General features: G+C 38.0%; 1 protein-coding gene across 2 annotated transcripts in view; it reads left to right on the forward strand.

Annotated features, from left to right (window-relative positions):
• AP2M1 (adaptor related protein complex 2 subunit mu 1) overlaps nt 1–6,046 on the forward strand; it is a 237,324-nt gene extending 231,278 nt beyond the window's left edge. For both annotated transcript variants that reach the window (XM_053710328.1, XM_053710329.1), the window contains exon 11: nt 4,957–6,046. In XM_053710328.1, the coding sequence (XP_053566303.1) occupies nt 4,957–5,091 (135 nt within the window). In that variant the 3' untranslated portion in view covers nt 5,092–6,046. The remainder of the gene's footprint in view (nt 1–4,956) is intronic.
• Nucleotides 6,047–24,970: the final 18,924 nt, after the last annotated feature.

Consider the following 24,970-nt stretch of genomic DNA (forward strand, 5'->3'; position numbering starts at 1 on the left):
ATATAGTTCTTTCAGTTCTGCAAGGGGTTCCGTTTGAACCTTTACATTCCATAGATATTAAACTTTTATCTTGGAAAGTTTTGTTTTTGGTAGCTAGCTCTTCTGCTCGAAGAGTTTCAGAGTTATCTGCTTTGCAGTGTGACTCACCTTACTTGGTGTTCCACGCAGATAAGGTAGTTTTGCGTACCAAACCCAGTTTTCTTCCTAAGGTTGTGTCTAATAAGAATATTAATCAGGAAATTGTTGTTCCTTCCCTGTGTCCTAATCCTTCTTTGAAGAAGGAACGTCTGTTACACAATCTTGATGTGGTTCGTGCTTTCTATTTACAAGCAACTAAGGATTTCAGACAAACAACTTCAATGTTTGTCATCTATTCTGGTAAAAGGAGAGGTCAGAAGGAGACTGCTACCTCTCTTTCCTTTTGGCTGAAAAGCATCATCCGTCTGGCCTATGAGACTGCTGGCCAGCAACCTCCTGAAACAATTACTGCTCATTCTACCAGAGCAGTGGCTTCCACATGGGCTTTTAAAAATGAGGCTTCTGTTGAACAGATTTGTAAGGCAGCGACTTGGTCTTCGCTGCATAACTTTTCTAAATTTTACAAATTCGATACTTTTGCTTCTTCGGAGGCTATTTTTGGGGGAGAGGTTTTACAAGCAGTGGTGCCTTCCGTTTAAGCTACCTGTCTTGTTCCCTCCCTTCATCCGTGTCCTAAAGCTTTGGTATTGGTATCCCACAAGTAAAGGATGAATCCGTGGACTGGATACACCAAGTAAGAGAAAACAGAATTTATGCTTACCTGATAAATTACTTTCTCTTGTGGTGTATCCAGTCCACGGCCCGCTCTGGCTATTAAGTCAGGTAGATCTTTTTGTTTAAACTACAGTCACCACTGCACCCTATGGTTTCTCCTTTTTCTTCCTAACCTCCGGTCGAATAACTGGGGGGTGGAGCTAGTGGGGGAGCTATATGGACAGCTCTGCTGTGTGCTCTCTTTGCCACTTCCTGTTAGGAAGGAGAATATCCCACAAGTAAAGGATGAATCCATGGACTGGATACACCACAAGAGAGTAATTTATCAGGTAAGCATAAATTGTTTTTTCTGCCTCAGGATAAAAAACCTAAGGGTAAATCTAAGGTTTCTAACCGTTTTCGTTCCTTTCGTCCAAATAAGGAACAAAAACTTAATCCTTCCCCCAAATAAATCCAAGCCATTTAAGAAACCAAAGTCAGCCCCTAAGTCCGCATGAAGGTGCGGCCCTCATTCCAGCTCAGCTGGTAGGGGGCAGATTAAGGTTTTTCAAGGATATTTGGATAAATTCTGTCCAAAATCAATGGATTCAGAGTATTGTCTCTCAAGGGTATCAAATAGGATTCAGAGTAAGATCTCCTGTGAGAAGAGTTTTTCTCACGTATCCCAGCAAATCCAGTAAAAGCTCAGGCTTTCCTGAAGTGTTTCATACCTGGAGTCTTCAGGGTTAATCATGCCAGTTCCTTTTCAGGAACAATGTTTGGGGTTTTATTCAAATCTATTCATTGTCCCAAAGACTGAACATTTATTCAGACCAGTTCTGGATCTAAAAATTTTGAATCGTTATGTAAGAGTACCAACTTTCAAGTTGGTGACTTTAAGGACTATTCTGCCTTTTGTTCAGCGAGGACATTATATGTCCACAATAGACTTGCAGGATGCATTCCTTCATATTCCGATTCATCCAGAACATTATCAGTTCTTGAGATTCTCTTTTCTAGACAAGCATTACCAATTTGTTGCTCTTCCATTTGGCCTAGCAACAGCTCCAATAATCTTTTCAAAGGTTCTAGGTGCCCTACTCTCTGTATTCAGAGAATAGGGTATTGCAGTGTTTCCTTATTTGGACGATATCTTGGTACTAGCTCAGTCTTTACGTTCTGCAGAATCTCATACAAATCAACTAGTGTTTCTTCGGAAACATGGTTGGAGGATCAATTTACCAAAAAGTTTCTTGATTCCTCAGACAAGGGTCACCTTTTTAGGCTTCCAGATAGATTCAGTGTCCATGACTCTGTCTCTAACAGACAAGAGACGTTTGAAATTGGTTGCAGCCTGCCGGCACCTTCAGTCTCAGTCATTCCCTTCAGTGGCTATGTGCATGGAAGTTTTAGGTCTCATGACTGCAGCATCGGACGCAATCCCCTTTGCTCGTTTTCACATGAGACCTCTACTGCTTTGTATGCTGAACCAATGGTGCAGGGATTATACAAAGATATCCCAATTAATATCCTTAAATCCCAATGTACGACACTCTGACGTGGTGGATAGATCACCATCTTTTAGTTCAAGGGGCTTCTTTTGTTCGGCAAATCTGGACTGTGATCACAACAGATGCGAGTCTTTCAGGTTGGGGAGCTGTTTGGGGATCTCTGACAGCACAAGGGGTTTGGAAATCTCAAGAGGCGAGATTACCAATAAATATTTTAGAACTGCGTGCAATTCTCAGAGCTCTTCAGTATTGGCCTCTGTTTGAGAGAGAACCGTTCATTTGTTTTCAGACAGACAACATCACAACAGTGGCATATGTCAATCATCGGGGTGGGACTCGCAGTCCCCAAGCTATGAAAGAAGTATCTTGGATATTTGCTTGGGCGTAATCCAGCTCCTGTCTAATCTCTGCGGTGCATATCCCAGGTGTAGACAATTGGGAGGCGGATTTTCTCAGCCATCAGACTTTACATCCAGGGGAGTAGTCTCTCCATCCAGATGTGTTTTCTCAGATTGTTCAGATATGGGGTCTTCCAGAGATAGATCTCATGGCCTCTCATCTCAACAAGAAACTTCCCAGATACCTGTCCAGGTCCAGGGATGTTAAGGCGGAAGCAGTGGATGCGCTGACACTTCCTTGGTGTTATCATCCTGCTTACATTTTCCCGCCTCTAGTTCTCCTTCCAAGAGTGATCTCCAAAATCATCATGGAACAATCATTTGTGTTGCTGGTGGCTCCAGCATGGCCACACAGGTTTTGGTATGCGTATCTGGTTCGGATATCCAGTTGCCAGCCTTGGCCACTTCCGTTAAGGCCAGACCTACTGACTCAAGGTCCGTTTTTCCATCAGGATCTCAAATCATTAAATTTGAAGGTATGGAAATTGAACGCTTAGTACTAAGTCATAGAGGTTTCGCTGACTCAGTGTTTAATACTATGTTACAAGCTCATAAATCTGTCTCTAGAAAGATTTATTATAGAGTTTGGAAGACTTACATTTCATGGTGTTCTTCTCATAAATTCTCTTGGCATTCTTTTAGAATTCCTAGAATTTTACAGTTTCTTCAGGATGGTTTGGATAAGGGTTTGTCTGCAAGTTTCTTGAAGGGACAAATCTCTGCTCTTTCTGTTTTATTTCACAGAAAGATTGCTATACTTCCTGATATTTACTGTTTTGTACTGGCTTTAGTTCGTATTAAGCCTGTCATTAAATCAATTTCTCTTCCTTGGAGTCTTAATTTGGTTCTGAAGGCTTTTCAGGCTCCTCCATTTGAGCCTATGCATTCTTTGGACATTAAACTACTTTCTTGGAAAGTGTTGTTCCTTTTGGCCATCTCTTCTGCTAGAAGAGTTTCTGAGCTATCTGCTCTTTCTTGTGAGTCTCCTTTTCTGATTTTTCATCAGGATAAGGCAGTTTTGCGGACTTCTTTTAAATTTTTACCTAAGGTTGTGAATTCTAACAACATTAATAGAGAAATTGTTGTCCCTTCCTTGTGTCCTAATCCTAAGAATTCTTTGGAAAGATCCTTACATTCTTTGGATGTAAGAGCGTTGAAATATTATGTGGAAGCTACTAAAGATTTCAGGAAGACTTCGTCTATTTGTTTTATTTTCTGGTCCTAGGAAAGGTCAGAAGGCTTCTGCTTTTTCTTTGGCTTCTTGGTTGAAACTTTTGATTCATTAAGCTTATTTGGAGTCGGGTCAGGTCCCGCCTCAGAGAATTACAGCTCATTCTACTAGATCAGTCTCCACTTCGTGGGCCTTTAAGAATGAAGCTTCAGTCTATCAGATTTGCAAAGCGGCAACCTGGTCCTCTTTGCATACATTTACTAAATTCTACCGTTTTGATGTATTTGCTTCTTCAGAAGCAGTTTTTGGTAGAAAAGTTCTTCAGGCAGCTGTTTCAGTTTGATTCTTCTGCTTTTGATTTAAGTTTTTTTCTTTCATTTATGAGAATAAAATTATTTTTTTGGGTTGTTGTTTAGTTTTTTTTTCAGCGGAAAATGGCTGTTTTTATTTTTATCCCTCCCTCTCTAGTAACTCTTGAGTGGAGTTCCACATCTTGGGTATTGCTATCCCTTACGTCACTAGCTCATGGACTCTTGCCAATTACATGAAAGAAAACATAATTTATGTAAGAACTTACCTGATAAATTAATTTCTTTCATATTGGAAAGAGTCCATGGGGCCCACCCTTTTTATGGTGGTTATGATTTTTTTATATAAAGCACAATTATTTCCAAATTTCTTTTGTTGATGCTTTCTACTCATTTCTTTATCACCCCACTGCTTGGCTATTCGTTAAACTGAATTGTGGGTGTGGTGAGGGGTGTATTTATAGGCATTTTGAGGTTTGGGAAACTTTGCCCCTCCTGGTAGGATTGTATATCCCATACGTCACTAGCTCATGGACTCTTGCCAATATGAAAGAAATGAATTTATCAAGTTCTTACATAAATTGTTTTTTCATTTCTCTTCCGCTGAATGACTGGGGGTTATGGGTAAGGGAAGTGACATATATAGCAGCTTTGCTGTGGTGCTCTTTGCCGCCTCCTGCTGGCCGGGAGTGATATTCCCACTAGTAATTAATGATGCAGTGGATTTACCATATCTGGAAATAAAGACATTTATCAGGTAAGTATAAATTATGTTTATTTTTTTTTTATTTTTTTATGATTTATTTATTTTTAATCTATAATTCTTTCCATCCTAGGTTCCATTTGCGCCGTCCGGTCTAAAGGTTCGATACTTAAAGGTTTTTGAGCCCAAACTGAACTACAGTGACCATGATGTGATTAAATGGGTTCGCTATATTGGACGAAGTGGAATCTATGAAACACGGTGTTGAAGAATTGGATCTCTGAGAGTGAAAGGAAAAGCCTTCATCATTAACTCTCCATCTTCTCTTACTTGTTAAATGGTGTTAGCCCGATGACTTCAGAAAATGGAAGGGTTTGTCTCCTGACTAGGGTGGAAGGTGATGCTCCATTTTTCTGCTTGACCATTAGTCACTTTTCTTAGAACTCATTCAGTGCTGAAGCTTGGATAACACAATTTCAGCTCTGAATGCATTAACCATGCATACAGGAGCCTAGGTGGGATTTCCTCTGCACCCTGTGGTCCCTATCTTATTGTGCTGTGGTTTTGATTCCTCACCAACACCATTCTACATATTCTTTTAACCCATTCGGTTTTCGAAATATTGCTGGCAGATGGTATTCCTGTGTAGTGCTCTCTACACGCTCCTTATCCTGGCCCTCCTTTATACAACATTGTGATAATTAGTACTCCTTTTGCAACTAAATGTTGGGATGCAATCACATACCAGCAAAATATCTGAGTGGGGAAAACCATGGTGCCGGCAGCAGGTTTTGCGGGGTGGAGTTGTGTCCTGGAGTGATGCACCTTTTTTTTTTTTTTTTTTTTTTTATTGCAGTAGAAGTAAATGTACTTTGTTGGAAAGCTCAATTAAATTCCCATTTGATCATCCTATAACAAACTACCACTGCTGCTTTTCCATTACTTAAGAAATGTAATACTACATAACACACGTCCCTATTTTTTCCAAAACTTTTTTTGTAATATTTTAAACCTATTCACTGTTGGGGAGTGTAAATATTTAACCACATCACTAGCAAAGTCCAAACACTAGTGCTACAATTAATTGGACGGGCACCCACACCTGCTTGTGTGACCTGTGTGGTCCTGTGACTTCTCACTAATATCCATGTGCTCCTTGTGCTGTGATTGCTGTTTTTCTTTGTGATGGTCATTATACACCTAATAAACAGTGTAGAATTAAATCCTATTGCGTCTGTGCTATGTTTAGACCCAGGTATCTATATTCTGTCCTATACTCTAGTAAATAATTTGCATTTTCTGTCTTATGAGAAATATCCTAGCTATGCAAATAAAGTTATAAAATAAACAAGCAAAATGTGCATTTTTATTTATTTTAAATAGAGAATCTGTTTAAGGGACAGCAAAGATTAAAATTTAAACTTTAATGCAGGGATGGGGGAACTTGGCCCTCCAGATGTTTCAGAACTACATTTTCCATTATGCTCAACTGGACTTGAGTGCCTAAGCATCATGGGTAATGTAGTTCTGAAACATCAGGAGGGCCAAGGTTCCCCATCCATGCCAATTAAACTAGTTTACTTTCTTGTTCTCGTATCTTTTTTATATAAAAGCATACCTAGGTCGGCTCAGGAGCAGCAATGCACTATGGGAGCTAGCCACTGAATGGTGGCTCTTGTTATTGGCTTATTCAATGTGTTCAGGTAGCACTAGGTAGTGCTTTGTTTCTTCACCAAAGGGATAGAGAATAAAGCAAATTTGATAATATAAGGGAATTTAAAGTTGTTTAAAATTGTATGCTTCTGGATCACAAAAAGGAAAAATTTGAGCTCTGTGTTCTTTTTACATCTGAATTAAAAATAATTAATTCAGCATTCCAGTCTTTATCCTTATTGGAACATTTGTGAGTCTTCTGAGCTGTGTGAGTCCTAAAGAGCAGCTATGCACACACACGTACTTTAAAAAAAAAAAAAAAAAAAAAGTGGTTTGCTTTGAAATTTATATTGATGACAAAAAAAAATTTAACATGTTTTTTAGAAAAAATGCACTTTAATATGCATGAGTTATGTTTAATTTTCTTTCTTTTTTATTATTATTATTATAAAGAACATAACAAGAAAACATGTTAACAGAATAGTGATCAAAAATGTTCACATAAAAATACAGGAGTACTTGTTTCATGGGTTAATGTCAATCTGTTAAATTCTCCAGGTGAACTTTGAATTAGCAAAGATGAGTGTACCAGTCTTGAAGAGAGATAAGAAATTAGAGGGGAAAGAGATGGAGAAAGGGGTAAGAATGTGTTTGGGAGGAGGGGGCCACGGACCATGTGAATCCAGCAAGACTGTCTATTATATTGTTTGTCTAATAAAACCTTATTGACATTAGGCGAGGGATGAACATAGTGCCTGGTGATTACGAGAGTGAATGATCTTCCCAGAGGAATTGAATTTCCATAAAAGGAGTTTTTTTATTATATTTGAAGTGGCCATATTCTTCTAAAGATAGCAGTTCCATTACTTTGTTTCCACGTCTATTCTGAATGTGTTAATGCTGTCTTCCAGTGACGTGCAATAAATGATTTGGCTGTATATATTTTGATATGCAATAGAATTAATCTAAGTTTACAGGGGATTTTTGGTAGATCATTTAATAGTCATCCTAGAAGTTAAGAAGTCCTTATTGAGTATTGATTTGAAGTTAGTTTCTACAGTTTGCCATAGTGGTTCTATCTTATGATAGTGCCATCACATGTGAGGCAAGCTGCCAATCTCCCCACAGCCTCTCCAACATCCATTAGAGGTCCCCGGGTAGATGCTATTTAGACTAGTCGAAGTCTGATGTCAATGGAGGAGTACTTTTTATAGTTCAGCTCCACACAAATCCTAGAGCTTGAGGACCTGCAGGTTTTTTGAATATTTTGTCTGAAACTTTATTAACCGTTGTATTGCTAGGTCTCTGTCATCTAATGGCATAGTCAGGAAGGGAAATATTTCCTGATTGTATAAGTTTTCTGGACAAGGAGAGGGTATTTTTAACTGCTATTTGTTTGAAACATGACGATTCAATTGTGGTCAGATCAGAGAAGATCTGATTTGTACGTGGTGATAAATTGTGATATCCGGGCGTATTAAATAAAGTTAATAAAATCACCCAGCTTTGGTTGTGCAATTGCTCTTTCAATTAGCTTGCCTTCAATAAAATTAACTAAAGGAGTAGTATGGTCCCACTCTTGCTTTCGCCTATATCCCTTATCTAATCCCCCAACCATTTCTGAATTAAAGGGCCATTATACACTCATTTTTTTTCTTTGCATAAATGTTTTGTAGATGATCTATTTATAAAGCCCATCAAGTTTTTTGTTTTTTTTTAAATGTATAATTTTGCTTTTTTTTAAATAACATTGCTCTGATTTTCAGACTCCTAACCAAGCCCCAAAGTTTTATATGAATACTGTCAGCTACCTTCTCCAGCTTGCTCCTGTTTGTGTAAAGGGTCTTTTCATATGCAAAAGAAGGGGGAGGGGGAGTGTCTTGTTTCTCACTTGCAGTGGGCTTTCCAACTGCCTTTTCAACAGAGCTAAACTGAAAGCTTCTAAGTAAGTTTTTAAACCGTTTTATACTGGATTTTATATCAGTATCTGTGCATCTTATTCTTTATAGTAGTGTCTATTACATGCAGTTATATGAAAATGAGTGTATACTGTCCCTTTAAGTGGAACAGGAAACTGGTGTGGATGAAAGATATGTTACACCCTGATTTTACGATCAGATCCCATAAATGGAAGAGGTGTCTATGAATTTCTCAGTGATAGAATTGGGTGGTCTTAAAGGGTCAGCAAATTTAAGATTCTCAAAATGTCAGTCTGTTTGTTTCTATGTTAAAGGGACAGTCAAGTCCAAAATAAACTTGTATGATTCAAATCGGGCATGTAATTGTAAACAACTTTCCAATTTAATTACCAATTTTGCTTTGTTCTCTTGGTATTCTTAGTTGAAAGCTAAACCTATGCTAATTTTTTAGACCTTGAAGGCCGCCTCTAATCTGAATGCAATTTGACAGTTTTTCACTTCTAGAGGGCGTTGGTTCATGTGTGTCATATAGATAACATTGAGCTCACGCATGTGAAGTTACCTAGGAGTCAGCACGGATTGGCTAAAATGCAAGTCTGTCAAAAGAACTACAATAAGGGGGCAGTTTGCAGAGGTATAGATACAAGGTAATTAGAGGTAAAACGTGGATTATAACTGTATTGGTTATGCAAAACTGGGGTATCGGTAATAAAGGGATTTTCTCTTGTTAACTGTATTCAGTCCACAGGTCATCCATTACTTATGGGATATATTCCCTTCCCAACAGGAAGTTGCAAGAGGATCACCCAAAGCAGAGCTGCTATATAGCTCCTCCCCTCACATGTCATATCCAGTCATTCTCTTGCAACCCTCAACATAGTAGGAGGTCGTGAGAGGAGTGTGGTGTTTTATACTTAATTATTTCTTCAATCAAAAGTTTATTTTTAAATGGCACCGGAGTGTGCTGTTTTTCTCAGGCAGTATTTGGAAGTAGAATCTGCCTGCGTTTTCTATGATCTTAGCAGAAGTAACTAAGATCCACTGGCTGTTCTCGCAAATTCTGAGGAGTGAGGTAACTTCAGAAAGGGAATAGCGTGCGGGGTCTCCTGCAAATGAGGTATGTGCAGTAAAATATTTTTCTAAGGATTGGAATTGACTAAGAAAATACTGTTTATACCGAAGTAATGTAAGTACAGCCTTAAATGCAGTGGTAGCGACTGGTATCAGGCTGATTAAATGTATGTGCAGTAATGTAATTTTCTAAGGAATGGAATTTGACTAAGAAAATGCTGCTAATACTGAAAGTAATGTAATGAGCCTTAACTGCAGAAGCGACTGGTAGCAGGCTTATAAATAACAATACATACTCTTTAAAAAAAGGGATTTTGAAAACGTTTACTGGCATGTTTAATCGTTTTTGTGAGGTACATTGGTGATAAAACTTATAGGGGCATGAATTTTTCCACATGGCTGACTTATATTTCTGCATAGAAACAGTTAACTGAGGTTTCCCACTGCTGTAATAATGAGTGGGAGGGGCCTATTTCAGCGCTTTTTTGCGCAGTAAAAATTCAGTCAGTCTTCCTGCTTCTTCCTGCATGACCCAGGACGTCTCTAGAGAGCTCAGAGGTTTTCAAAAGTCTTTTTGAGGGAGGTAATCAGTCACAGCAGACCTGTGACAGTGTGTTTTGACTGTGTTAAAAAACGTTTATTTGCACATTGACTATCCGTTTTTGGGTATTAAGGGGTTAATCATCCATTTGCTAGTGGGTGCAATGCTCTGCTAAACTAATATATTTACTGTGAATATTTGGTTGCTGTAACAGATTTAGTTCCCTAGCGATGTTAGAAGTCTCAAAGATAATTCGCTGGGCAGAGTCTCACTCTTGCCACCTGTCAGCGATCCACATCCCAGGTGTGGAGAACTGGGAGGCGGACTTTCTAAGTCGCCAGACCTTTCATCCGGGGCAGTGGGAACTTCATCCGGAGGTGTTCGCTCAACTGATTCGTCGTTGGGGCAAACCGGAACTGGATCTCATGGCGTCTCGCCAGAACGCCAAGCTTCCTTGTTACGGATCCAGGTCCAGAGACCCGGGAGCGGCGCTGATAGATGCTCTAGCAGCCCCTTGGGTCTTCAACATGGCTTATGTGTTTCCACCATTTCCGCTGCTGCCTCGACTGATCGCCAAGATCAAACAGGAGAGTGCATCAGTGATTCTGATAGCGCCTGCGTGGCCACGCAGGACCTGTTATGCAGACCTAGTGGGCATGTCGTCCTGTCCACCATGGTCTCTACCTCTGAGGCAGGACCTTCTAATACAAGGCCCTTTCAACCATCCAAATCTAATTTCTCTGAGGCTGACTGCATGGAGATTGAACGCTTGATCTTATCCAAGCGTGGCTTCTCAGAGTCAGTTATTGATACTTTAATACAGGCTCGGAAGCCTGTTACCAGAAAAATCTATCATAAGATATGGCGTAAATACTTATATTGGTGCGAATCCAAGAGTTACTCATGGAGTAAGGTTAGGATTCCTAGGATATTGTCCTTTCTACAAGAGGGTTTGGAAAAGGGCTTATCTGCTAGTTCGTTGAAGGGACAGATTTCTGCTCTGTCTATTCTTTTGCACAAGCGTCTGGCAGAAGTTCCAGACGTCCAGGCTTTTTGTCAGGCTTTGGCTAGGATTAAGCCTGTGTTTAAATCTGTTGCTCCTCCGTGGAGCTTAAACTTGGTTCTTAAAGTTCTTCAGGGTGTTCCGTTTGAACCCCTTCATTCCATTGATATTAAGCTTTTATCTTGGAAAGTTCTGTTTTTGATGGCTATTTCCTCGGCTCGAAGAGTCTCTGAGTTATCTGCTTTACATTGTGATTCTCCTTATCTGGTTTTCCATTCAGACAAGGTAGTTCTGCGTACTAAACCTGGGTTTTTACCTAAGGTAGTTTCTAACAGGAATATCAATCAAGAGATTGTTGTCCCATCGTGCCCTAATCCTTCTTCAAAGAAGGAACGTCTTTTGCATAATCTGGACGTAATCCGTGCCCTGAAATTCTATTTACAGGCAACTAAAGATTTTCGTCAAACTTCTTCCCTGTTTGTCGTTTATTCTGGACAGAGGAGAGGTCAAAAAGCTTTGGCAACCTCTCTCTTTTTGGCTTCGTAGTATAATACGTTTAGCCTATGAGACTGCTGGACAGCAGCCCCCTGAAAGAATTACAGCTCATTCTACTAGAGCTGTGGCTTCCACCTGGGCCTTTAAGAATGAGGCCTCTGTTGAACAGATTTGCAAGGCTGCGACTTGCTCTTCGCTTCACACTTTTTCGAAATTTTACAAATTTGACACTTTTGCTTCTTCGGAGGCTGTTTTTGGGAGAAAGGTTCTACAGGCAGTGGTTCCTTCCGTTTAAGTTCCTGCCTTGTCCCTCCCTTCATCCGTGTACTTAGCTTTGGTATTGGTATCCCATAAGTAATGGATGACCCGTGGACTGAATACACTTAACAAGAGAAAACATAATTTATGCTTACCTGATAAATTTTATTTCTCTTGTAGTGTATTCAGTCCACGGCCTGCCCTGTCTTTTTAAGGCAGATCTAAATTTTAATTAAAACAGTCAGTCACCACTGCATCCTATGGTTTCTCCTTTCTTGTCTTGTTTCGGTCGAATGACTGGATATGACATGTGAGGGGAGGAGCTATATAGCAGCTCTGCTTTGGGTGATCCTCTTGCAACTTCCTGTTGGGAAGGGAATATATCCCATAAGTAATGGATGACCCGTGGACTGAATACACTACAAGAGAAATAAATTTATCAGGTAAGCATAAATTATGTTATCTCTCTTTTTAAACGATAATTCTGGTGTTCACTGTCCCTTTAACATTACAACCTTTTATTTTTAAATGTTTAGCTATAATAATGCTTACTTTTAATTATAGAACAGTTAGTGCACGGTAGTTCACCAACCCTTCCATGACAAATCTTACATGGGAGGTATAGAGCTCACATGAAATTATGCCACACCTACATTTCCTCCCACTGAAGCCCAATTGCTTCACATGAGTTGCGGGGAGAGTGTAGGAAGTTGCGCATGTGCAAACCTGTAACCCCACGAAACCAGGCATTTGTGATGTTATCAAGCACGCGTTCACAAGAGTAATCCATAGCGCAACATTTGTTAGCAATAGGTGGATGGCTAATACTTTGAAAGAAAGAAAAATGCAGTGGGGTAGTAGGTGACAAGGTAATATCCCACAGGGCTAACATTTGAGATAAAAATATCAATTATAAATTACATATTTATGACAAATGATGGATGAAAGTTTTATATTGATTACATCTTGTAAATGCAAAATTGAAGTGATTTCTGAGTTTACTGTCCCTTTTAATTGTTTTGGTACCCAGCAGAGAGCCCTGAACCTGGGAGCCCTCAATTTGTTAGTCTAATGAAACCCAAGCTTTTCTATCTACGGATAGATGCTGATCTAACACTCTGCAAGGCAACTGCTATATAATAGTCCAACGTTCAGTAAGCCCAATCCACCCGAGTCAGTGGGTTTGTAAAGTGCATTTCTGTTTATGCAAGGTTTACTTTGTTCTCCTACACATTATTAAATTGCCTTGTGAGAAGGAAAGACCCAGCTGTATGTGCCAAAATTGCTAAAATGGTTGAAAGAATAAAAAAAGAGAAAAGAAAAAATTAGAATAAGTTCGTAAAGTATATATGTATGAAACAGTCCCAAATAAGGGTAGGTGCTGCTTCCTCTTCACTGTAAGAACCCAAGCTGGGAACTAAGTTTATCTGTGAAGTAGGGAAAGAAAGAGGGCGCTCCAATGGTGAAATACATTGATATAATATAGCAATCCACAAAATCCCCAATGGAGAAGCGTGCAATTGGTGCATGATGAAACAAAGCTGTCCAGCTTGCTCACACTCAGGCCTCCAGCAGACTTATGCCACACCGAGTGTATCGGTAAATCACAAGCCTCCAACTTGATGTGCATGGTAAGAATCTATTATAAGGGGACTATTCGCAGAGACAACTGTCAGGTCTCAAGAACGTGATAAGCGAATAGTAGAATTGTTAACCCCAAATATAGTTTCAATTTTCTAAGTAAAAACAATGCATTTTAATATACGCTGAGCAATAAAAACAAAGTATCAACACGTTTCTCCATCCAAAGACTTTCATCAGGTGATAAAATTTGTAGTAGCAACACTTACTTTAAAGGATACAACATTAAACAAACATTTCATTCAGCTGCGTGTTTCTATAACCACCGGGCCATGACTGGGTAAGCATTATTAAGTAAAAATGTTACAATTTGCTTACTACAAGTGACACATTAAAGATAATATGGAGTGCTACATTTGTACTTTTCCCTCCCAGCCTGCAGCTGAATAAGTCTATGTATTGTTGTCATTCTACAAGCACCCATCACCACTACAGAGTATACATAAGCGGGAATTCTCTTATAATTAATAGTAGTGCCATTAGCATTTTCAAACTAAAACTGTATGTGTTTTATTCTAAATTTCCCCAATAGAACACACTACCATTTCATTTGCAAAGTGTTTAACAATCACTAACTGTGACTACACAAGATCAAGATTTGGTTGCTAGACAACAAAAATGATTAAAAGATCTAAATGCAGTATTTAATGTAACTAATGAAGTGGACAATTAAACTCCAAATATGAAGCATATGTTAAAAGAACTGCATAAATCATGGTTTAAACAGTCCAAAGCATGGTGGGACCATCATTTCTTTGAACTTTATATCAATCACAAACTGATTCCACGTGGATTACGAGTCCAACTCTTCCCTACCTTTCAGTTTAAAGATAGTGCCCTAACTACAGAATGGGAAGAGGCACGGAGTGCTCACATAAACTGATGTCGATTCTGGTTAAACATGACAAATCAGAAGTTAATATTCCAAGCAGAAATTGATTACTATAAGTCTAAATTAACTCAATTTGAATCCCTAGAGAATTTCCAACGAATTTATCAACAATTCCAAATTGGAAGATGAAATCACCAAGACTAAAGGTCAAATTAAACAGAGATAAAACTGATTTTTTTTTTAATAACAAAGTATATAGATGGAGAAGGAAGGGCTTCTTTAGGAACCCTAAAACCACCAATACTGTTATTTTAACAGATGGGGAAGGAGGAGATATATGGTGACCCCTGAAAATAATACAACTGGTGGTTTTAGGGTTCCTAAAGGGCTTCTTTAGGAACCCTAAAACCACCAATACTGTTATTTTAACAGATGGGGAAGGAGGAGATATATGATGACCCCTGAAAATAATACAACTGCCTCAACCGCCAATAATTACATTCCAGCCAAGACACACAAAAGTTTTTTAGGTCCAAGTTCAGGATCAGAGAGAGACACCAGGCGGGGCAGAGGCAGCTCCAATAAGAAAAAGGAAACCTTAAGAACAAGAGGGGCCAAACAAAGGAAACTGACAGTGAGTCCCTTCTCCCAAATCAGACTGACAAACTAACTTATCAGTCAAATCAAATCATGCTTTATCTGCACAACATCTATCCGTTTTAACCAAAGGGCTATCATTTTGTCCAAAAAACAAACTTGATCAATTTCAACTAACCAAGGATATCCATCTTTTTGTACGAAAACTCATGTTAAAGAAGATTTATTCGTTCAAAGATAATCCTGAAAACATACAATGGTCTAAGGAAGAATGAGAGACCATAAATGATTTGGAAGAATTATTAAAAGAGTGATGTACAATCAACTATAAATTAGCGTGACCTGATAAAAAAAAAAAATCACAGTATATACCAAATATAACACAATTTCATAACATAAACATTCAATCAAATAGTATGTAATGAGATTAATTCATTAACCATCCAAAACTCAACCAATAACATCTCATGATGAACAAAAAGCATTTATGGAAATAAAAAGTTGGGAAGATGTAGTGATTAAAGGATCTGATAAAGGTGGCAACATTGTGATCTGGCCCACTGAGAAATATATCCATGAGTCCTATAAGCAACTAAATAACAGACTTTTATAAAAAAAAACTTTTATATTCAATCCATCGGTCTCTTATATAAAAACTTAAAATAATATTATTCACAAGGCCAAAGAGGAAAATATCATTAAAAACAAAGAATTAGCGTTTCTAAAAACACGCAATCCCAATACTTCTACACTACATCTTATCCCAAAAATATATCCAATCTACCAGGCCGGCCCATTGTCTTTTAGGCAATGGATGTTTAACAGAAAAGGCCAGTCGATATATGTCGACAAAAGACTTAGAAGTTTTGTGGAAGAATTAGCCTCATATGTGAGGGATACAACTGAAGTGCTAGAACAATTAGATGGTATTCAACTTAAATCTGAAACTTGGCTGGTCACAGCAGACATTGAATCATTATATACCAGTATTAACGACTCTTCTGGTATAGAAGTTGTAAAATATTTTCTTGACCAGGATCCAACAGAATCTAAAGAACAGAACAAATTTATTTTGGAATTATTACAATTTATATTAAATCATAACTTTTTTGTGTTCAATGACCAACATTACCTGCAGATCAGAGGCACAGCTATGGGCACTGCATGTGCCCCCACATACGCCAACCTATTTTTAGGTTGGTGGGAAAAAGAAATGGTATTCACTGACAGTAATGCACAATTCGTGGATAAAATCCCATTATGGATTTGTTATATTGACTATATCCTGTTCATTTGGGAAGGATCAAAAAACAGAATTGGATTCATTTTTAATACATCTTAACCAGAATGACATCAATATAAAGTTAACATATGAATGCAGACTATCAGAGATCAATTTTTTGGATTTTAAGATTACAAGAATGATGGATACCTGGAAACAGATTTATACTGCAAAAAACTGCTACCAATTCTATTCTGCACCATCAAAGTGCTCATGCACCAAGCACTTTAAGATCCTTACCTATTGACAAATTCCTTAGAACACGCAGAAATTGTTTGACTATGAAAATTTTCAAAACCAGAGCCTCAGAATTGGAAAAGAGATTGAAAGCAATCAGCTACAGTAACAGGAGTTTGAAAAAAGCTAAATACAGAGCCTTACACACTCAAGAATTGAACTATTACATCCCAAATTCAAAAATCTAGATGAGCAAATAAGACTCATTCCACACATAATTCACAAATGAATGATGTAACTAACATAATACAAAGGTCGTGAAAGATACTAAAAAAAATTCCGGATTTAAATAGAATCCTTGGGGAGAAGGTATCTGTCTGCTACAAGAGATCTAGGAATCTCAAAGGCAGATTAATTCAAAGTCACTTTGTGAACAAAAAACAGAATGCATACTGTCAATACATTACCCAAACCGACCAAATTCAGGATAGGTTTGGAAGAATACACACAATTGAACATCATATAACATGTAATACCTGTGGAGTAATATATGCAGTTAAATGCAAATGTGACTTGTACTATATTGGAATGACTACACGTCCCATGAAAAAAAAACTAGGTGAACTCATGAGTAACATAAGAAACGCTGAAAAGATTTACAAAAAGGAAAGATCACACAAGTGGCCAACACTTTCTTCAGAAACACAAAGAAAGTCCCAAGGAGATATCATGCTTTGGATTGGAAAATATATCACTCGGTATTAGGGGAGGTGATTTGGAAATGCATTATTGCAAGCAGAATGCAAATGGATCTATCTGTTGGACAGTCAATCCCAAGGGATTAAATGAAAACAACAATTTCTATGTATTCTTAGCTAAAAATAAAATGTAATCATTGATTAGCTAAATAGAAGAGATTCTCAGTGATTTCAACTTATCACACTAATATTAGACTTTGGGGAATATTTGTGAGAAAGATCAAAGTATTTTTAACTAAATAGCTGGTATGATCAGTGACTTTAACCCATTACACCAATAGGATTCTTGATCCTCATCACTAATTTTTCCCATATGAAGCAATTCTATCACAAAATATATTATCGCTACATAACAGCTCACACTGTAATTACAAGGTGTGTATATATATATATATATATATATATATATATATATATATTTAGAAAAAGAGTAAATTTCTGCGCTTAGGAATATGTAGCTGGACCTTTAGTATTGTACCAGGATACCAGTATATACTATGTGGAGATGTGTTCTGAATGTTATATCGTTATATAAACCTATATCTATATTCACACAATATGCAATTGAAATAAAGTAAATCTAGTTGTAGTATAATCACAGATGATCTAAAAATCTATGTGGAGAAGCGCACAAGAAAGGCACCCCTAGTGAAGAAGTCTGTTTTGTACAGATACAATAAGCAATGCAAATAAAATCAAACCACTCACGTGATTAAACCTCAATTCCTATGAGGTATCAATAAGACATTGGTTATAGCTGATCACTCCTTTTGCTCTCCTTCTCTGAATCCCACCGACTTCCCTTTGCTCCTTGGCTGTAGTACAACAGTCTCTGTGTCTCCAGACAAAATTGTGGAACTCAATCCACTATGGAACCCAGGGGCAGGTAGGGAGAAATGGGGCAGTACAACCAGGTGTATAAAAACTAGATATTTATTGGACAATGTATATACACGTATGAACCATAGTATAAAATAACATAACATAAAAAGCCACCAGTGGTATTAGTAGCTGTAAAAAGCAGCACTGACGGTTAGAACAAATGTCTAATTGTAAGACCCGTTTCCTTCCGTTATTTAGCTGCTGTGTGTATAAAAGAACTAGCCCTCTCCAGATCCAATACCAGCTGACACACGATCACACAACCAGGTGTGTGATACGGTGTGCTGTGTTGTATCAGCATTTCGCAACTCGATTGGTTGCTTCGTCAGAGGTAGGGGCCGCCCCCCTCCCATTCTGTCTTATAAAGCGTAATAGGGCTCAATTAGTTCATAACGGTGTTTCGTTATCGCCATATTGGTTATTGGCAACCCGCCTATGTGTTACATAATTTGATATGCTTAATGATTAATTGAATGCATAGCTTGCAAGTATGTACAATATGAACCTTCCATAGAATTGATGCAGTTAATAAACATTAATAAAAAACCAAGTTAATCAAAAACTGAGTTGATAAAAACCTTTGCATAGATTGTCATCCTGTGATAATGCAATGTTAGTGTACAACTTTGACATAAACAGCCAGCCTGTTTTACTATCATTTAACACATAGTTATTTGTTTATACTACCATTCGTACTGGTCCAGCTTTATCAATCTGCATATAATATTACGATCTATATGCCTGAAAGGTCCCTAATTCCTGTATGTATCACAGTGTCCTATTCCTGCATTATATTAGGGGGAGGTAAAAAGTGAGTACCTCCCCCTAATTTAAAATGTTGTTGTATTTGCCAGGAATCAACTTCACCCAGCAGTGATTTAAACTTTCTCCCAGCTGATGAGTAGCAACAACTACGAAACAGTCTGTCCTGGGATAGTTTTAAATCACTGCTTTAACCCTAGCTAAGTCTATAAGCTGTGTGAACAGCGATACTTGGCGTTAAGGGAATCTGCTGAAAAGCAGGCTGAAGTAAAAAGGTGTGTCATTGTGAACCTAATTTGCATCTCTTACCCAGAATCCGTTGCTGCATTGTAAATAATGTATTCCAGAGGTTTTATGTGGGAAAAACAAGCCTTCTGGCTTGTCTAGATCTGTTAATGAGCTTCACAATGAGTTATTTTCTCTGCATTATATTACAAATATATACAGATAATGTGTTCCTTATTTCTTTATAACATGTACACAATACTAAATAAGTATCTGTTTATCTGGATGTTAATATTCAGGTCTTCCTTGAATTTTAACTCTTTCAGGAATGGAATGAATATATTTTCTCCTCAAGTAATGTTGGTTTGAATTTTAATTTTGAAAACTAGTGAAAGTGAATCACTAGTGTTAGTACATCTATTAACCCCTTAGTGACCAGAGCACTTTTCCATTTTCTGTCCGTTTGGGACCAAGGCTATTTTTACATTTTTGCGGTGTTTGTGTTTAGCTGTAATTTTCCTCTTGCTCATTTACTGTACCCACACATATTATATACCGTTTTTCTCGCCATTAAATGGACTTTCTAAAGATACCATTATTTTCATCATATCTTATAATTTACTATAAAAAAAATTATAAAATATGAGGAAAAAATGGAAAAAAACACACTTTTTCTAACTTTGACCCCAAAAATCTGTTACACATCTACGACCACCAAAAAACACCCATGCTAAATAGTTTCTAAATTTTGTCCTGAGTTTAGAAATACCCAATGTTTACATGTTCTTTGCTTTTTTTGCAAGTTATAGGGCCATAAATACAAGTAGCACTTTGCTATTTCCAAACCACTTTTTTTCAAAATTAGCGCTAGTTACATTGGAACACTAATATCTTTCAGGAATCCCTGAATATCCCTTGACATGTATATATTTTTTTTTAGAAGACAACCCAAAGTATTGATTTAGGCCCATTTTGGTATATTTCATGCCACCATTTCACCGCCAAATGCGATCAAATAAAAAAAATCGTTCACTTTTCTTTCATGTAATTAGCAAGAGTCCATGAGCTAGTGACGTATGGGATATACATTCCTACCAGGAGGGGCAAAGTTTCCCAAACCTTAAAATGCCTATAAATACACCCCTCACCACACCCACAATTCAGTTTTACAAACTTTGCCTCCGATGGAGGTGGTGAAGTAAGTTTGTGCTAGATTCTACGTTGATATGCGCTCCGCAGCAAGTTGGAGCCCGGTTTTCCTCTCAGCGTGCAGTGAATGTCAGAGGGATGTGAGGAGAGTATTGCCTATTTGAATGCAGTGATCTCCTTCTAAGGGGTCTATTTCATAGGTTCTCTGTTATCGGTCGTAGAGATTCATCTCTTACCTCCCTTTTCAGATCGACGATATACTCTTATATATACCATTACCTCTGCTGATTCTCGTTTCAGTACTGGTTTGGCTATCTGCTATATGTAGATGAGTGTCCTGGGGTAAGTAAGTCTTATTTTCTGTGACACTCCTAGCTATGGTTGGGCACTTTGTTTATAAAGTTCTAAATATATGTATTCAAACATTTATTTGCCTTGACTCAGAATGTTCAACTTTCCTTATTTTTCAGACAGTCAGTTTCATATTTGGGATAATGCATTTTAATTTAACATTTTTTTCCTTAAAATTTGACTTTTTCCCTGTGGGCTGTTAGGCTCGCGGGGGCTGAAAATGCTTCATTTTATTGCGTCATTCTTGGCGCGGACTTTTTTGGCGCAAAAATTCTATTTCCGTTTCCGGCGTCATACGTGTCGCCGGAAGTTGCGTCATTCTTTGACGTTATTTTGCGCCAAAAATGTCGGCGTTCCGGATGTGGCGTCATTTTTGGCGCCAAAAAGCATTTAGGCGCCAAATAATGTGGGCGTCTTATTTGGCGCGAAAAAATATGGGCGTCACTTTTGTCTCCACATTATTTAAGTCTCATTTTTTATTGCTTCTGGTTGCTAGAAGCTTGTTCTTTGGCATTTTTTCCCATTCCTGAAACTGTCATTTAAGGAATTTGATCAATTTTGCTTTATATGTTGTTTTTTTCTTTTACATATTGCAAGATGTTCCACGTTGCAACTGAGTCAGAAGTTACTTCAGGAAAGTCACTGCACAGTGCTGGAGCTACCAAGCTAAGTGTATCTCCTATAAACTTTTGGTATCTGTTTCTCCAGCTGTTATTTGTATTGCATGTCATGTCAAACTTATTAATGCAGATAAAATTTCCTTTAGTACTGTTACATTACCTGTTGCTGTTCCGTCAACATCTAATTTTCAGAGTGTTCCTGATAACATAAGAGATTTTATTTTTTAAATCCATTAAGAAGGCTATGTCTGTTATTTCTCCTTCTAGTATACATAAAAGTCTTTTAAAACTTCTCTTTTTTCAGATGAATTTTTAAATGAACATCATCATTCTGATACTGATAATGGTTCTTCTGGTTCAGAGGTTTCTGTCTCAGAGGTTGATGCTGATAAATCTTTGTATTTGTTCAAGATGGAATTTATTCGTTCTTTACTTAAAGAAGTGTTATTTGCATTAGAAATAGAGGATTCTGGTCCTCTTGATTCTAAATGTAAACGTTTAAATAAGGTTTTTAAATCTCCTGTAGTTATTCCAGAAGTGTTTTATCTCCCTGATGCTATTTCTGAAGTAATTTCCAGGGAATGGAATAATTTGGGTAATTTATTTTCTCCTTCTAGACGTTTAAGCAAATTATATCCTGTGCCATCTGACAGATTAGAGTTTTTTGAGACAAAAATCCCTAAGGTTATGGGGCTATCTCTACTCCTGCTAATGTACTACTATTCCTACGGCAGATAGTACTTCATTTAAGGATCCTTTAGATAGGAAAATTGAATCCTTTCTAAGAAAAGCTTACTTATGTTCAGGTAATCTTCTTAGACCTGCTATATTTTTAGCGGATGTTGCTGCAGCTTCAACTTTTTGATTAGAAGCTTTAGAGCAACAAGTAACAGATCATAATTTTATAGCATTATTATTATTCTATAACATGCTAATAATTTTATTGGTGATACCATCTTTTGATATCATTAGAGTTGATGTCAGGTATATGTCTCTAGCTATTTTAGCTAGAGAAGCTTTATGGATTAAACTTGGAATGCTGACATGTCTTCTAAGTCATCTTTGCTTTCCCTTTCTTTCCAGGGTAAATAATCATTTTAGTTCCTTTCCTTACAAGGAACAAAAGCCTGATCCTTCATCCTCAGGAGCGGTATCAGTTTGGAAACTATTTCCAGTTTGGAATATATCCAAGCCTTATAGAAACCTATAGCCAGCTCCTAAGTACCTATGAAGGTGCGGCCCTTATTCCAGCTCAGCTGGTATGGGGCAGATTACGTTTTCTTCAAAGAAATTTGGATCAATTCCGTTCTTAATCTCTGGTTTCAGAAACATTGTTTCAGAAAGGTACAGAATTGGCTTCAAGTTAAGGCCTCCTGCTAAGAGATTCTTTTCTTTCCCGTGTCCCAGTTAACACAGCAAAGGCTCAGCATTTCTGTAATGTGTTTCAGATCTAGAGTTGGCTGGAGTATTTATGCCAGTTCCAGTTCTGGAACAGGGGCTGGGGTTTTATTTTATCTCTTCATTTGTACCAAAGAAGGTCAATTCCTTCAGACCAGTTCCGGATCTGTCATTATTGAATCGTTATGTTAGGATACCAACATTCAAGAGGGTTACTGTAGGACTATCCTGCCTTTTGTTTAGCAAGGGCATTATATGTCTACAATAGATTTACAGGATGTGTATCTGCATATTCCGATTCATCCAGATCACTTTTAGTGTCTGAGATTCTCTTTTTAGACAAGCATTACCAGTTTTGTGGCTCTACCGTTTGGCCTAGCCTCAGTTCCAAGAATTTTTTTCAAAGATTCTCGGTGCCCCTTTTTTCTGTAATCAGAGAATAGGGTTTTGGTATTTCCTTATTTGGACGATATCTTGGTACTTGCTCAGTCTTCTCATTTTCGAAGAATCTCATACGAATCGACTTGTGTTGTTTCTTCAATTTCATGGTTGGAGGATCAATTTACCATTCAGTTCATTGATTCCTCAGACAAGGGTAACCTTTTTAGGTTTCTAGATAAATTCAGTGTCTATGTCTCTGTCCTTGTCAGACAAGAGAAGTTTAACATTGATATCAGCTTGTCAAAACCTTCAGTCACAATCATTCCCTTTGGTAGCCTTATGCATGGAAATGTTGGGTCTTAGGACTGCCGCATCAGATGCGATCTCCTTTGCTCGTTTTCACATGCGACCTCTTCAGCTCTGAATGCTGACCCAATGGTGCAGGGATTACTCAAAGATATCTCAATTAATATCTTTAAACCGATTTTTACAACACTCTCTGACATGGTGGACAGATCACCATCGTTTACTTCAGGGGGCTTCTTTGTTCTTCCGACCTGGACTATAATCTCAACAGATGCAAGTCTTACAGGTTGGGGAGCTGTGTGGGGGTATCTGACGGCACAAGGGGTTTGGGAATCTCAGGAGGTGAGATTTCCGATCAATATTTTGGAACTCCGTGCAATTTTCAGAGCTCTTCAGTCTTGGCCTCTTCTCAAGAGAGAGTTGTTCATTTGTTTTCAGATAGACAATGTCACAACTGTGGCATACATCAATCATCAAGGAGGGACTCACAGTCCTCTGGCTATGAAAGAAGTATCTCGAATTTTGGTTTGGGCGGAATCCAGCTCCTGTCTAATCTCTGCGGTTCATATCCCAGGTATGGACAATTGGAAAGCGGAATATCTAAGTCGCCAAACGTTGCATCCGGGCGAATGGTCTCTTCACCCAGAGGTATTTCTTCAGATTATTCAAATGTGGGAACTTCCAGAAATAGATCTGATGGCTTCTCATCTAAACAAGAAACTTCCCAGGTATCTGTCCAGATCCCGGGATCCTCAGGCGGAGGCAGTGGATGCATTATCACTTCCTTGGAAGTATCATCCTGCCTATATCTTTCCGCCTCTAGTTCTTCTTCCAAGAGTAATCTCCAAGATTCTGAAGGAATGCTCGTTTGTTCTGCTGGTAGCTCCGGCATGGCCTCATAGGTTTTGGTATGCGGATCTTGTCCGGATGGCCTCTTGCCAACCGTGGACTCTTCCGTTAAGACCAGACCTTTTGTCTCAAGGTCCTTTTTTCCATCAGGATCTGAAATCCTTAAATTTAAAGGTATGGAGATTGAACGCTTGATTCTTGGTCAAAGAGGTTTCTCTGACTCTGTGATTAATACTATGTTACAGGCTCGTAAATCTGTATCCAGAGAGATATATTATAGAGTCTGGAAGACTTATATTTCTTGGTGTCTTTCTCATCATTTTTCTTGGCATTCTTTTAGAATACCGAGAATATTACAGTTTCTTCAGGATGGTTTAGATAAGGGTTTGTCCGCAAGTTCCTTGAAAGGTCAAATCTCTGCTCTTTCTGTTCTTTTTCACAGGAAGATTGCTATTCTTCCTGATATTCATTGTTTTGTACAAGCTTTGGTTCGTATAAAGCCTGTCATTAAGTCAATTTCTCCTCCTTGGAGTTTGAATTTGGTTCTGGGGGCTCTTCAAGCTCCTCCATTTGAACCTACGCATTCATTGGATATTAAATTACTTTCTTGGAAAGTTTTGTTCCTTTTGGCCATCTCTTCTGCCAGAAGAGTTTCTGAATTATCTGCTCTTTCTTGTGAGTCTCCTTTTCTGATTTTTCATCAGGATAAGGCGGTGTTGCGAACTTCTTTTGAATTTTTACCTAAGTTGTGAATTCCAACAACATTAGTAGAGACATTGTGGTTCCTTCATTATGTCCTAATCCTAAGAATTCTAAGGAGAAATCGTTGCATTCTTTGGATGTTATTAGAGCTTTGTAATATTATGTTGAAGCTACTAAGTCTTTCCGAAAGACTTCTAGTTTATTTGTTATCTTTTCCGGTTTTAGAAAGGCCAGAAAACTTCTGCCATTTCTTTGGCATCTTGGTTGAAATCTTTATTTCATCTTGCCTATGTTG

The sequence above is a fragment of the Bombina bombina genome, chromosome 4 (genome assembly GCF_027579735.1).
Source record: "Bombina bombina isolate aBomBom1 chromosome 4, aBomBom1.pri, whole genome shotgun sequence".
Classification (NCBI taxonomy): Eukaryota; Metazoa; Chordata; class Amphibia; order Anura; family Bombinatoridae; genus Bombina; species Bombina bombina.